Source organism: Entelurus aequoreus, linkage group LG03, assembly GCF_033978785.1.
Source record: "Entelurus aequoreus isolate RoL-2023_Sb linkage group LG03, RoL_Eaeq_v1.1, whole genome shotgun sequence".
Lineage (NCBI taxonomy): Eukaryota > Metazoa > Chordata > Actinopteri > Syngnathiformes > Syngnathidae > Entelurus > Entelurus aequoreus.
Window position 1 is genome coordinate 67,193,936 of NC_084733.1, and position 14,391 is coordinate 67,208,326.

At 37.2% G+C, this 14,391-nt stretch overlaps 1 protein-coding gene and 1 non-coding gene across 3 annotated transcripts in view; both read left to right on the top strand.

Annotated features, from left to right (window-relative positions):
- Positions 1-549: 549 nt before the first annotated feature.
- On the top strand, positions 550-621 carry trnah-gug (transfer RNA histidin (anticodon GUG)). Its single transcript has one exon. It is a non-coding gene; the product is annotated as a tRNA-His (tRNA).
- A 2,145-nt stretch (positions 622-2,766) lies between these two features.
- Positions 2,767-14,391, top strand: part of LOC133646781 (FERM domain-containing protein 5) — a 205,720-nt gene continuing 194,095 nt past the window's right edge. The window contains exon 1 of one of the 2 annotated variants that reach the window (XM_062042548.1): positions 2,767-3,259. In XM_062042548.1, the coding sequence (XP_061898532.1) occupies positions 3,158-3,259 (102 nt within the window). In that variant the 5' untranslated portion in view covers positions 2,767-3,157. The remainder of the gene's footprint in view (positions 3,260-14,391) is intronic. The other variant, XM_062042547.1, reaches the window with a different exon arrangement.

Genomic DNA, 14,391 nt, shown 5'->3' on the forward strand with positions numbered 1-14,391 from the left:
ACCCTCCGATTGCTGGCACAGCCACTCTTTGTGTCTTTGTAGATGATCAATCAATCAATCAATGTTTATTTATATAGCCCTAAATCACAAGTGTCTCAAAGGGCTGATGCTACATATGTACAAAATAAACCACATGATGTTAGTACATCAGTCGAGGAAAATGATCAAACTACATAAATAACATCCTGTAATTTGATTTTGATATCATTTTTTTATCTAGATAGATTGAAAATTAACACCAATGAGTTGACTGATGAACAGTATCACATAATTTATTCAGAAAGTATAAATAACGACAAATAAAGTATATATACTATTAACCGCAACAGTAAATTGTAAAAAAAAACCCAACAACAACACTATGATTTGTACAATTTCAGAATGTGCTTGTTCTATTTTTAAACAAAGAAAACAATCTGAGGTTGTCTTTATTTTTAAGTTATCGTGTCGTGATTTTACCAGTAGATTTGGAGTAGATTTTTCTCCATCTGGCTCCCTAATGTATATAAACCTAAAGTTGAGTTAAGGGCGTCCAGTTCTTGTTAGCTCGCCGTGATCGTATAGAGGTTAGTACTCTGCGTTGTGGCCGCAGCAACCCCGGTTCGAATCCGGGTCACGGCAGCAGGACTTCTTTTATAATATTGTTTTTCGATAATGATATACCTTGTTTGAAACAGAAACATAACCAACACCTACCCTCTTTGGTGGACATGAGGACTTTCTTTTTTTAATATATATAAAAGTCACGAAGGAGGTTTTAACAAATGCATCAAGATGCAGAAAAGCCTTTTTGAAGAGCGCAGTAAGGCTTTTATCCTGCAGGGGGCAGTAGAACCCACCCAATCTTCTCCATGATGGGAACTTTCCGGAAATTTGGGAATTTTGGGAAAAGCTGGATTTTTTGGAAAATGATTAGGAGCATGAATGTCCTGAAATAGCGGAATTGGTTGGTGTTGTTTAAATGGGACAAGAAATGTAAAATCAGTAACAGTTTTTATTTGAGAAATTCCTGGAATTTCGGAGAAACCGGGAATTTTTCTAGTTCATTAACCGACTTAGTTTTTGTCCTGAATATGAGGAGTGGCAGTGCAATGGTTGAAATGCGTTGACAAATGTGAAAGCAGTAGTCAAACTTAAGGGTGGAAATAGGTTACCCAAAAACGGGAATTCCTGGCCATTCTTTGACATGTTTCAATTTGGTCGAGAAATGTTGAAGTATTCTAGTATCATGAGGAAGGTTTTAACAAATGCATCAAGATGCAGAAAAGCCTTTTTGAAGGGCGCATTAAGGCCTTTATCCTGCAGGGGGCAGTAGAACACACCCAATCCTCTGCATGATGGCCTGCAAATGCACGCTTTGTGCAACTTGGAAACATGTCCCATTCATTTCAATAGGAACTTCCCGGAAATTTGGGAATTTTGGGAAAAGCTGGATTTTTTGGAAAATGATTAGGAGCATGAATGCCCTGAAATAGCGGAATTGGTTGGTGTTGGAATTGTTTGAATCGGACAAGAAATGTTGAATTAGTAACAGTTTTTTATTTGAGAAATTCCTGGAATTTCAGGGAAACCAGGAATGTTTCTAGTTCCTTAACCAAGTTGGTTTTTGTCCTCAATATGATGAGTGTTTTAACAGTGGAATGGTTGAAATGGGTTGAAAAATGTGAAAGGAGTAGTCGAACTTAAGGGTGGAAATAGGTTACCAAAAAACATGAATTCCTGAAAATTTGTTGAATGTGGAAAAATAGTAGTTTGAATGTCCAGGATGAGTTGAATGTGTTGAAGGTGGAATGGTCTGAATGGGTTAAAGAATGTTGGAATTGTGGAAGCTTGAAAAATGGCCAATTCATTTTGAATGGGGAAAATGCAAAAAAAAAAAAAAGAAATTAGGGGAAATCCGGGAATTTTTTTAGAATTGTTGAAGTAGAGCACACAATTCTGGGACAGGCTGAATATTTTGAAGTTGGAACAGTTTGAATCAGATGAAAAATGTGGGAATTGTGGAACTTGGAAAAATGTCCCATTGATTTCAATGGAAATTTCACAAAAAAATGGGAATTTTGCGAAAAGCTGGAATTTTTTGGAAAATGGTAAAAAACTTAAATTATCTGAATGAGTTGAAATGGTTGGTGTTTACAAGTTTCAAATTGGTCGAGAAATGTTGAAGTAGTGACATGTTGAAATGGTATTACGGAATTCCTGGAATTTCGGGAAAACCGGGAATTTTTCCGGTTCAAAAAACAACTTTGTTTTTTGTCCTGATTAGGAGGAATGTTTTGACGATGGAACGGTTGAAGTGGGTTGAAAAATGTGGAAGGAGTAGTCGCCAGAAAAAAACGGTGGAAATAGGGCTTTGGAAAAGCAAGAATTCTGGAAAATCCTGGGATTTTTTTGTTGGAAAAATGATAGTTTGAATCTCCAGCACCCCAAAAGGGACAAGCGGTAGAAAATGGATGGATGGATCGAGAAATGTTGAAGCATTCAAGTATCATGAGGAAGGTTTTAACAAATGCATCAAGATGCAGAAAAGGCTTTATGAAGGGCGCGGTGAGGTTTTTATCCTGCAGGGGGCAGTAGAACACACCCAATCCTCTCTATAATGGCCTGCATGTGGACGCGAAAGAAAATGAGCTTTTTCTTGGAGGTTTACATCAACTTTTGCCAACAAAATCGCCATGGATAACTGACTTGAAGTGTTTTTGCAGCAACGCGACCTGGCACATGTGTGCACGCCGCGCATCTTGTGAGTATTTCACTGAAAATGTGCAGACTTTTCTCTAATGAACGCAAGCCTGGAAGTGCGCTCCCAAACCTCGACCCCTCCTCCCTCCACCCTCCCGTTGGTCGACTTTGACGTCAGATCTCTCTGGGTCCCGCCCGCCCGGCTCAAGTGGCGTCGGTGAATGGAGGGCGATAATCCCGCATCAGTGGATGCATCGTCTCTGCGGTATATATATATGTATATATATATATATATGTGCATCGCCGACGATAAAACTGACCGGACCGAAGCGAGCCATGGTGCACACGTTGGCCGCTCAACGCGCTGCTCCGGTGCGTTTGGGGGACCCGGGAGTGTGGGCTTTGTGACGTTCGCGGGCACACCGCTGTTGTGTTGACTTTATTGTTCCCTTCCACTCGGCCGAGTCGCAGCAAGATGTTGAGCCGATTGGTGAGTGGCAGCATCAGGAATCTGGAACGGGAATACAGCTGCACCGTCAGGCTTCTGGACGACTCGGAATATACGTGCACCGTTCAGGTGAGTCACCTGTCGGCCATGGAAGCGAGTCTTCACTGCCAGTGTTGGCGTTTCTAACTGCACCCAGGCTCATTTCGGGTGATGCGAGCATGACCCACTATTGTCAAAACTCATTACATTTGCCAGCAATGCTTGGATAAAAGGTCACCGTTGCAGCTTTAGGGGTACAGTGACTTGTCAGGGGGGGTAATAGGTAGTAACTGTTTGCTCCTTTACTGAGAAGAAGTCTAATAATAACTGGAAGAGGCTATTCCTGAAGGAATGTAGAAATGGTTTATATGTTGAAATCGTTTAAACGCTGAAATGGTTTGAATGTTGAAGAGTTTGAATTTCCAGGGAAACCGGAAATTGGTTTGGAGCTTGGGAAAGTGTTAGTTTGAATGTCCAGGATGAGTGGAATGTGTTGATGTTGGAGGGGTTCGAGTAGGTTGAGAAATGTGGGAATTGTGCAACTTGGAAAAATGTCCCCATTCCTTTCGATGGGAACTTCCTGGGAATTTTGCGCAAAGCAGGATTTTTTTTTAAATTACCGTATTAAGAGCATGAGCTCAATTGGTTGGTGTTGGAATTTGTTTTAATCGGTCAAGAAATGTTGAATTAGTAACAGTTTTTAATTGAGAAATTCCTGGAATTTCAGGGAAACCGGGAATTTTTCTAGTTCCTTAACCAACTTACTTTTTGTCCTGAATATGAGGAGTGTTTTGACGGTGGAACGGTGGAATTGGGTTGAAAAATGTGAAACGAGTATTTGGACTTAAGATGGGTGGAAATAGGTTAACCATAAACGGGAACTCCGGGAAATTTGTTGAAATTTTTCAAATCGGTCGAGAAATGTTGAAGTAGTAACATGTTGAATTGTGTGTGAATGCGCCAATGATGAAGTTGAATTGAAATGCTGACAGAATGTAGTATGAATGTAAAAATAGTTTGAATGTTGAAAAGCTGACGCTGAACTGAAATGCTGATGGAACTTAGGGTGAATGTAGAAATGGTTTAAATGTTGACATTTTTTAAAACGCAGAAATGGTTTAAATGTTGAAATTGTTTTAAACGCTGAAATGGTTTGAATGTTGGAATGGTTCGATTGTTGAAGAGTTTGAATTTCCAGGGAAATTGATCGGGAGCTTGGGAAAGTGTTACTTTGAATGTCCAGGATGAGTGGAATGTGTTGATGTTGGAATTGTTTGAATAGGTTGAGAAATGTGGGAATTGTGCAACTTGGAAAAATGTCCCCATTCATTTCAATGAGAACTTCCTGGAAATTTGGGAATTTTGCAAAAAGCAGGATTTTTTTTTTAATTACTAAGAGCATGAGCTCAATTGGTTGGTGTTGGTATTTTTTAAATCGGTCAAGAAATGTTGAATTAGTAACAGTTTTTAATTGAGAAATTCCTGGAATTTCGGGAAAACCGGGAATTTTTCTTGTTTCTTAACCAACTTACTTTTTGTCCTGAATATGAGGAGTATTTTGACGGTGGAACAGTTGAAATGCTGAAAAATGTGAAAGGAGTAGTCGCACTTAAGGGTGGAAATAGGTTACCCTTAAACGGGAATTCCTGGAAATTTGTTGAAATTTTTCAAATCGGTCGAGAAATGTTGTAGTAGTAACATGTTGAATTGCGTGTGAATGCTCCATGTAAGCCCAAATCAAAACTGCTCTCGACATGGAAGACGTAGAGTAAACATTTAAGAACACACATGATTTTGGCAGACATGTTTGCTACATCACTTCCTGTCAATGAGAAAGGACGCAAAAGAGAAAGGCTCCGCTCTTGCTACCGGAGTTTTTTGTTAAATCTGAAGATTTTGACCACTGATTTGCGATCACAGCCACAGGAGAGTACCCTGGCATCTTCAATATGATTTTGGTCAGTTGAGAGGCACTGATACGCTGAAAGAAGGCGAGTTGGGAGAGCCGTTAGCCTCAAGCCAAAGGCGCCTTGCCGCAGTTCAAAGCGGTTGCCTAGCAACCAAAAGCTACGGCGAGTTTACAGCTGTTTTAAAGTGATCCCGACGTCGCAGAGTGATATAAGTTGACAGGCTGACACCTCAAATTGATCTCTGAACGGCGCAAGATACGAAAATGTTGGAAAAAACAAGTTAAAGTGCCGCAAGTCGCTAAAGAAGCAACTGCCATTAAAACACAAGCAAGAGGCAGTGACGTCAGTGACTGCTGCGATGCGAAAAGGTAAAGGAAAGATTGAAATCCCGAAACCTTCGGGGTCAGCTGATACAGAACACAACTGGGAAAAAGATTTGAGGTTGGACACAGGACATGATGGGAATCAAGAAGTGATCCTACAAATACTTGAAGAAATGAAAGAAGAAATGAAAGAAATGAAAGAAATGAAAGAAATGAAAGAAATGAAAGAAATGAAAGAAGAAAGGAAATAAATGAAAAAAGAAATGAAAGAAATGAAAGAAGAAATGAAAGAATTGAAAGAATATCTGAGAAAAGTAACAACAGAACACAAACAAGATGTGAAAAGTCTGCAGGAAAATATAGAAAATCTGCAATCTCAGAACAACAGAAGAAATAATGAAGCCACTGAAATGGGCAAACGAATGAAGACCCTTCAAGAAGACAACAACATGTTGAGGAATATCATAGACGAAATGGATCAGGACAAACGAATGAATGGTATCATCGTGACTGGGCACCGAATTAAACCAAGATCCTATGCGAAAGCTGTGAATAATGAAGGTGAACCAGATGAAATGGATATGATCTCAGCAGAACAGCAAGTGGTCAACTTTCTGCAATCAAAGGAAATTGAAATTGACATTAATACCATCGAAACATGCATCCCACTGAACGGAAGAAACAACAACGCCACTCCAGTCGTGCTCGTGAAACTCGTAAACAGAAAATCTAAAATGGCATTGCTGAGACAGGGAAAGAAGCTGAAGGGAACAAATGTGTACATGAATGAGCATCTCACAAAACGTAATGCTGGAATCGCCAAGAAAGCACGCGACTTGAGGAAGCAGGGAAAAATCCAGGGAACTTGGAGCACCAACTGTAAAATCTACATCAAGCTGAATGGAGGTCCAGAAGCAAGAGTAATTGTTGTCCATGACATCAAGGACCTGGACAATTTTTAAAGTTTACACAGCTACCACAACAACGATGATAATGGACTCTGACAGAAAACAAACACCCAAATTCAGCATCGACACTACTATGTTCCAAGGGACGACTAAACAAGAGCACCTACATTCAGGATTACATCCACCTACACTTATTGAGATTATTGAAACAACATCAAAGATTGTTGAACGAGAAAATATGGAACTAAAAAATTTCTGCAACAAAGATTACAAAAACCAGGATTTGGAAAATGATATAGATCCAGATACAATTTTTTTCTCCCACATCAGTAATAATTGTTTTTATTATACAGATGATCAATATAATAGCAACATTACATGCGATAACAAATTGTCAATTATTCATTTTAATAGCAGAAGCTTGTATGCAAACTACAACAACATTAAGAACTTTTTGGAACACATCAACGAACCATTCAAAGTGATTGCTGTCACAGAAACATGGATTGATGATAAAAAAGGAATAGATTTTGATCTGGAAGGATATGAACTAAACTACATCAACAGAACCAACAAAAATGGAGGAGGAGTAGCTGTGTACGTGATGAAGAACCTGAACTACAAAGTGGTAAAAAACATGTCATTTGCTATAGATAATATCTTAGAATGTATAACCATTGAAATATGTCAGGAAAAAAGCAAAAACATATTCATCAGTTGTATATATAGATCACCTAAGTCAAGTATAGAAACATTTGAAGAATGGATCAAGGCTACTTACATGGATAATGGTCAAAGAACAATGTTCTTATGTGGTGACTTTAATATAGACTTATTGAACCCTAACAAGCAAAAGTCTATGTACAGCATCAGTTTATATCCAAAAATCACAAAGCCAAGCAGAATCACAGGACACTGTGCCACACTTATTGATAATATTTTTACCAATGAGTTTGACAATAACACTACAAGTGGTCTACTTATAACCAACGTTAGTGATCATCTGCCAGTTTTTACAATATATGATGGACACTACAAGAAGAACATGGAAGACAAAAGGACATTTCGAAGACTGTGCACAGAGAAGAGGATGACTGCTTTCAAAAGTGAGCTACAAAAGCAAGATTGGGACAATGTGTATAATGAAAAAGAGGTTGATGAAGCATATGAACATTTCTTAAACAAGTTCATAATACTTTATGACAAACATTGTCCATGGATACAACTCAGTAACAAGCAGAGAAAGAATAATCAACCATGGATGACAAAAGGATTAAAAAATGCTTGTAAGAAGAAGAATACACTATATAGAGAATTTATAGCACAAAGAACTATAGAGGCAGAAATTAAGTACAAAAAGTATAAAAACAAGTTAACAGATAACTACGATCATGTAGAAAAGAATATTACAGTGAATTATTGGACAGGAACAAAAATAATATGAGAGCAACATGGGGCATCCTCAATAGCATTATTAAAAATGGCACAAAGAGGGACTACCCTTAATACTTTTTAGACGGAAATAAAAACAATGACAACATAAAGGAAGTAGTTGAAAGCTTCAATAATTATTTTGTAAATATTGGACCAAAATTGGAAGAAAGGATTCCAGACCCAGTTCCAATTGAGTACTATAATGATACCATAGAGCGAAATCCCAACTCCATGTTCCTCAGTAATGTGACACAGGAAGAAATAGTTACAATCGTGAAAAAATGTAAATCTAAGACTTCAACTGATTGTAATGGAATTGATATGGAAACGATAAAAAAGGTTATAGAAGAGATCTCAGGACCATTAATGTATATTAGTAATCTATCATTTCAAACAGGTACATTCCCATACAAAATGAAAATAGCTAAAGTTGCACCAATTTATAAGACTGGAGATAAACATCAATTTACAAATTATAGACCTGTTTCTTTACTTCCACAATTTTCTAAAATCATTGTTTAATAACAGATTAGAGAGTTTCATAAATAAAAATAGAATACTTGAAGACAACCAATATGGATACAGAGCTAATGTCTCAACTTCAATGGCTTTAATTGAAATAACAGAGGAAATTACCAATGCAATAGACAGTAAAAAATGTGCAGCAGCAGTTTTTATGGATCTAACTAAAGCATTTGACACAATTAATCACAATATTTTAATCAAAAAACTACAACGATATGGCATCAGAGGGTTAGTCTTAAACTGGATAAGAAGTTATCTAACGAACAGGAAACAATACGTGAAGCTAGGCGAACACATGTCTACAACGCTAAATATATCCTGTGGTGTACCTCAGGGATCAATATTAGGACCTAAATTATTCAATCTCTATATAAATGACATTTGTAAAGTTACAAAATATTTAAAGTTAGTATTATTTGCGGATGATACAACAGCGTTTTGTTCAGGAGAGAACACACAGGAGATAATACAAATAATAACAGAAGAAATTAACAAATTAAAAAGATGGTTTGACAAAAATAGATTATTGTTGAATCTCAGCAAAACTAAAATAATGCTATTTGGTAACAGTAGTAGAGAAAGTCAAACACAAATACAAATAGACGGAATAGAAATTGAAAGAGTAAATGAAACCAAATTTCTAGGTATAATGATTGATGATAAATTGAACTGGAAATGTCATGTAAAAAATATACAACATAAAGTAGCAAGAAACACGTCAATAATGAATAAAGCAAAACATGTTCTAGACAAAAAATCACTTCATATTCTCTACTGCTCACTAGTGTTACCATATCTGAGCTACTGTGTAGAAATATGGGGAAATAATTACAAAAGTACACTTCATTCATTAACGGTGTTACAAAAAAGATCAGTTAGAATAATACATAATGTTGGATATAGAAAACATACAAACCCTTTATTTATTGAATCAAAAATACTGAAATTCCACGACATAGTGAATTTGCAAACAGCTAAAATTATGCACAGAGCAAACTATAACCTGCTACTCAAGAATATACAACAATTCTTCTCAACAAAAGAGGAGAAATATAATCTTAGAGAAAAATTTAATTTAAAACATTTGTACGCACGTACAACACTTAAGACCTTCAGTATATCAATATGTGGAATTAAATTATGGAATGGATTAAGCAAAGCAATCAAACAATGTACTAATATGATCCACTTCAAGAAACTCTTCAAACTTAAAGTGTTTACAAAGTACAAAGAAGAAGAACCATGACAAACATTCTCAATTTATTTCATCCATCCATTCATTCATTCTTAAAGTAATCTTACTTATCTCATCACATGAAATATGACTTACTTCACCAATTATTATTATTAAATTCTTACTATTATTTATTTATTTATTTTTATTGTGATTACCTATGGAGTTATTGTGAATAAATTGAGAACAGGAAGTGAATAAAAAAGTTTCAGCAACTGTTATGTAAAGAAAAGGGGTAGGATTAAATAAGCTCTGCTTCTTCCTACTCCTTTTCGAACATGTTGAAAAGAGAAACTGGAAATTGTGATGTATCATGTTGTATGCTTGAATGTTCGAAATAAACTCAAACTCTAACTCTAACTCTAACAGTATAGCCTGTCTAAATGCTTCATTTCATTTTCATTGGTGCTTTACAACAAGACAGTAGCTGACATTTTGTTCATTATTTCTACTCTTTATATTTTGACACTGAATAGTTGAATCATTTCGAAACATAAACAACATGACTGCAAGATATTTGTTATTTGATGCTATAAAATCACAAATGGCTATTCAGATAAAGGAAGTTAGCTGATTGAATAAACATGGTTTGTACTCTTTAGAGGGAGTCAAAGAGACAGAAATTGGCTATAAAATCCAAGGCAAAATCCACTAAAGCAGAAACAAAAAGGAAAATGCAAGCTGCCCAGAAATTTACCAGGAAGGCTCATGTCAGAGCCATCAAAGCAAAAATGCCAAAGTAATGTGTAAATAATGTCAATAAGTACATGAACCATCTGTGGGTGTGAAGTGAACACTAGCAAGGTTGTAAATACTGTATAGAGTAGGCTAACCCATGTGGTTCATGTGGATGAAGTTGTAATTACTGTAGTGACTATTGACTAAATAACATAGTGACTGAAACAGACAAACAATGTGTAAATAATGTCAATACGTACATGAACCATTTGTGGGTGTGAAGTGAACACTAGCAAGGTTGTAGATACTGTATAGAGTAGGCTAACCCATGTGGTTCCTGTGGATGTGGACACAAGTTGTAATTACTGTAGTGACTAAATAACATAGTGACTGAAACAGACACAGTGATTCATGTGGATGAATGGAGTATGTATTTATGTCAACTCTGTTGATATTTTTTCAATTCTATAAACACTAAAACACCTTTAAAAGGGGCTTTTTTTTTGCAAATCTTTGCATGTTCAATTGCTGAAAAACCAGGAGCTTCGTGGAGAAGCTTCCCTGGACCTGGCTGCGGACCTGCGGCCCTCAGACCCTCGGCTTATTTTCAGTCGTTTTCATTAAGTTAAAATCACATGCCTGATAAAGACATATAAAAATGTTATTTTGATCATTTAATTGCCTGTTTTTGTCGCCCCGGTCCATGATTACTTCAAAACTGATATGGTTAACAATTATGAGCAAAATAAGAATATAAAATAATCACCATTTTTGGATTTCCCTGCCAAGACACCATAGCTTGTGTTTCCTCATGCTCTTTTAGCATTTCCTAAAGCATCTCGAGGAAAACGTCAATAGAAGAGCAAGCAAATAGAATACTCGCGACTTATCTTATTTTTCTCTCATTTTTGAGCGCCGGTTCTGCCCTTCTTTCTGAGTATTCCCGCAGGTTCTGACTCAGTCGCCTCAAGGGTGCTCCTGATTTTCTAGATCGCATTTGGCTTGAATCTTTAAAAAAAAAAAAAAACTCCATCCAAACTCTGACCAAAACCCTTCTTCTTCAATTTGACTGGAGAGGTCCACACTTTCCTCATATTCCCATCGTTTGGAAATGTGTGCAGGCTGACCCCTTCTTTAGTTGTATTGTTACAACCTGCAACAATGCATATAGACTACAATAAAGTGTAAAAAAAAATTAAACAATCATAACATGACCCCTTTTAAGATGAGTAGCGAAGCCTTTTTTAAAAAAAAATTTTAAATTTTAATTTTTTTTTTACCAAGCTTTTGGGCATATGCACAAGGTAGATTAATTGTGCTTCTTCTCTCAGAAGTGGAGCAAAAAGTGAGGGAGGTGGTGCATTTTCATCATGTTTGATGCTCATAAATGGGCTACTGTTTAAACATAATTAAAAAGCCTTGTACATTTAAATAAGGACACCTGTAGAGTACTAAGCAGTGCTGGTGGGAACGTGACATTTTTAGCTGTTGTACCTCCAATGCGAGCTTTTGATGCTGCTGCACTGTTTTTCCTTCATGCTTTGCATCCTTCTGGGTTGGTGAAAAAGAAACCTGTCACATCAATTACAATAGTTTCATGTTGCTCTTTAGATGCTGCACAGTAGTAGTGGGAAAAGGCATCCCAGGAGACTTCTCCGAATATTCAGCAACACGTTGACCAAAGAAACATTAACCTGCCTTGTAAGAACAATTCATCGTTCAAAACGCATTCCGGATGAATCACACTTTGATCCATTTTTATCAACTGGCTCACTTTTTCCCCATCCGTGAGGAGTGAAAAGGATACTGCAGTTACTGTTGACACGGTGCACGTATTTATACAGTGAGTGTTGTGTGCCCCGAGCCAGAGACGCTTTAAATGGCTCAAATGGTGTCATTAAGTTACAAACAAAGTGCATTCCAGACTGAAGTTTGTTTGAAGTTTGAAATATCGGATTGATACCTAAATGTGTGGTATCATCCAAAACTAATGTAAAGCATCCAAACTGCAGAAGAATATGTGATTGTTACATTTTAACAGAAGTATCGATAGAACATGAGAAAATAACCAGATATTAACAGTAAATGAACAAGTAGATTAATAATCCATTTTCTACCACTTGTCCTTAATAATGTTGACAAAATAATAGAAGGGAAAATGACACAATATGTTACTGCATACATCAGCAGACTAATTAGGAGTCTTTGTTTGTTTACTTACTACTAAAAGACAAGTTGTATGTAAGTATGTTCACTATTTTATTTAAGGACACATTTGCAATAAGAAACATGTTTAATATACCGTAAGATTTGTGTATATGTATGTATATAAGAATGCAGCTGAGATAGGCTCCAGCAACCCCCCGCGACCCCGAAAGGGACAAGCAGTAGAAAATGGATCAAAAGTCGCGATCAAAAGTTTACATACACTTGTAAAGAACATAATGTCATGGCTGTCTTGAGTTTCCAATAATTTCTACAACTCTTATGTTTTTGTGATAGAGTGATTGGAGCACATACTTGTTTATCACAAAAACATTCATGAAGTTTGGTTCTTTTATGAATTTATTATGGGTCTACTGAAAATGTGACCAAATCTGCTGGGTCAAAAGTATACATACAGCAACGATAATATTTGGTTACATGTCCCTTGGCAAGTTTCACTGCAATAAGGCGCTTTTGGTAGCCATCCACAAGCTTCTGGCAAGCTTCTGGTTGAATTTTTGACCACTCCTCTTGACAAAATTGGTGCAGTTCAGCTAAATTTGTTGGTTTTCTGACTTGGACTTGTTTCTTGAACAAGTCAGGACTTTGGGAAGGCCATTCTAAAACCGTAATTCTAGCCTGATTTAGCCATTCCTTTACCACTTTTGACGTGTGTTTGGGGTCATTGTCCTGTTGGAACACCCAACTGCGCCCAAGACCCAACCTTCGGGCTGATGATTTTAGGTTGTCCTGAAGAATTTGAATCCTCCTTTTTCATTGTCCCATTTACTCTCTGTAAAGCACCAGTTCCATTGGCAGCAAAACAGGCCCAGAGCATAATACTACCACCACCATGCTTGACGGTAGGTGTGGTGTTCCTGGGATTAAAGGCCTCACATTTTCTCCTCCGAACATATTGCTGGGTATTGTGGCCAAACGGCTCCATTTTTGTTTCATATGACCACATAACTTTCCTCTGGAAGGTCTTATCTTTGTCCATGTTCTTTACAAGTGTATGTAAAGTTTTGATCGCGACTGTACATACATCGTTATCACAGAAAGCTGCCCATGCCTAACAGGGACACCTGTGACTATTATAACAACTTTAATAGGGATTATTTTAGACCACGTATCAACTTTTGAATACAAACTCAAAAGACATTGTAATCCACTGTAAAACTACCTAAACTACCATATGTAAGGAAATGTGCAGAACCGTCATCAGTCAGGATGTAGAGAACTTGAGTGTGTGTAAAATAGGAGGCATAACTAGGTCACCATCTTTTTCTTTTACGCTGTCTGATCCTGTTTCCTTTCCAGCGTGCTGTGTTTTTGACTATTTTTGTTATTCCATAGAATATAGCACACTCTCACTCATCTGTTGCCCTCGATTCAAAATCTTTCCTACCTTTGATCACCTTCTAAAGTCAAAGTTTTTTAGCCAAATTCTAGTCTTGACGCTGGAATTTAGACAGTAGACCAGACCTGGGCATTGTACGGCCCGCGGGCCGCATCCGGCCCTTTGCACATCCCTGTCCGGCCCGCGTGAGGCCAATCATAAATTACTAAATAAATTTAAAAAAGTATCTATGTCGAGTGTGCAATACAACGGTGCTGCTTTTGTTTTGAAAAGCGTTATTTGTATTACTTCCGTGTGGACGTATGCGCGTGTGCGATTGTGAGTGAATTGAACGGCGCAATTACAAATTACAAAATAAAGTTTAAAAAACATCTATGTCGTGCGCGCAATACAACTGTGCTGCTTTTATTTTGAAATGTGTTATTTATGCCGTATGTCCGGAGGGAACCTGTGAGTGAAGGTGCATAGAGACAAGTGATGAGACGCTAAAAAAAGAAAAGTTGATGAGGAATGGCGTGTTTCCAACAAGACATGGACTGCCAAGTATTTCTTTACATAAATTAATGGTAAAGCCGTGTGCTTAATGTGTGGTACACAGGTTGCTGTGTTTGAATATCATTTTAATCGCCACTACACGAAGAAACA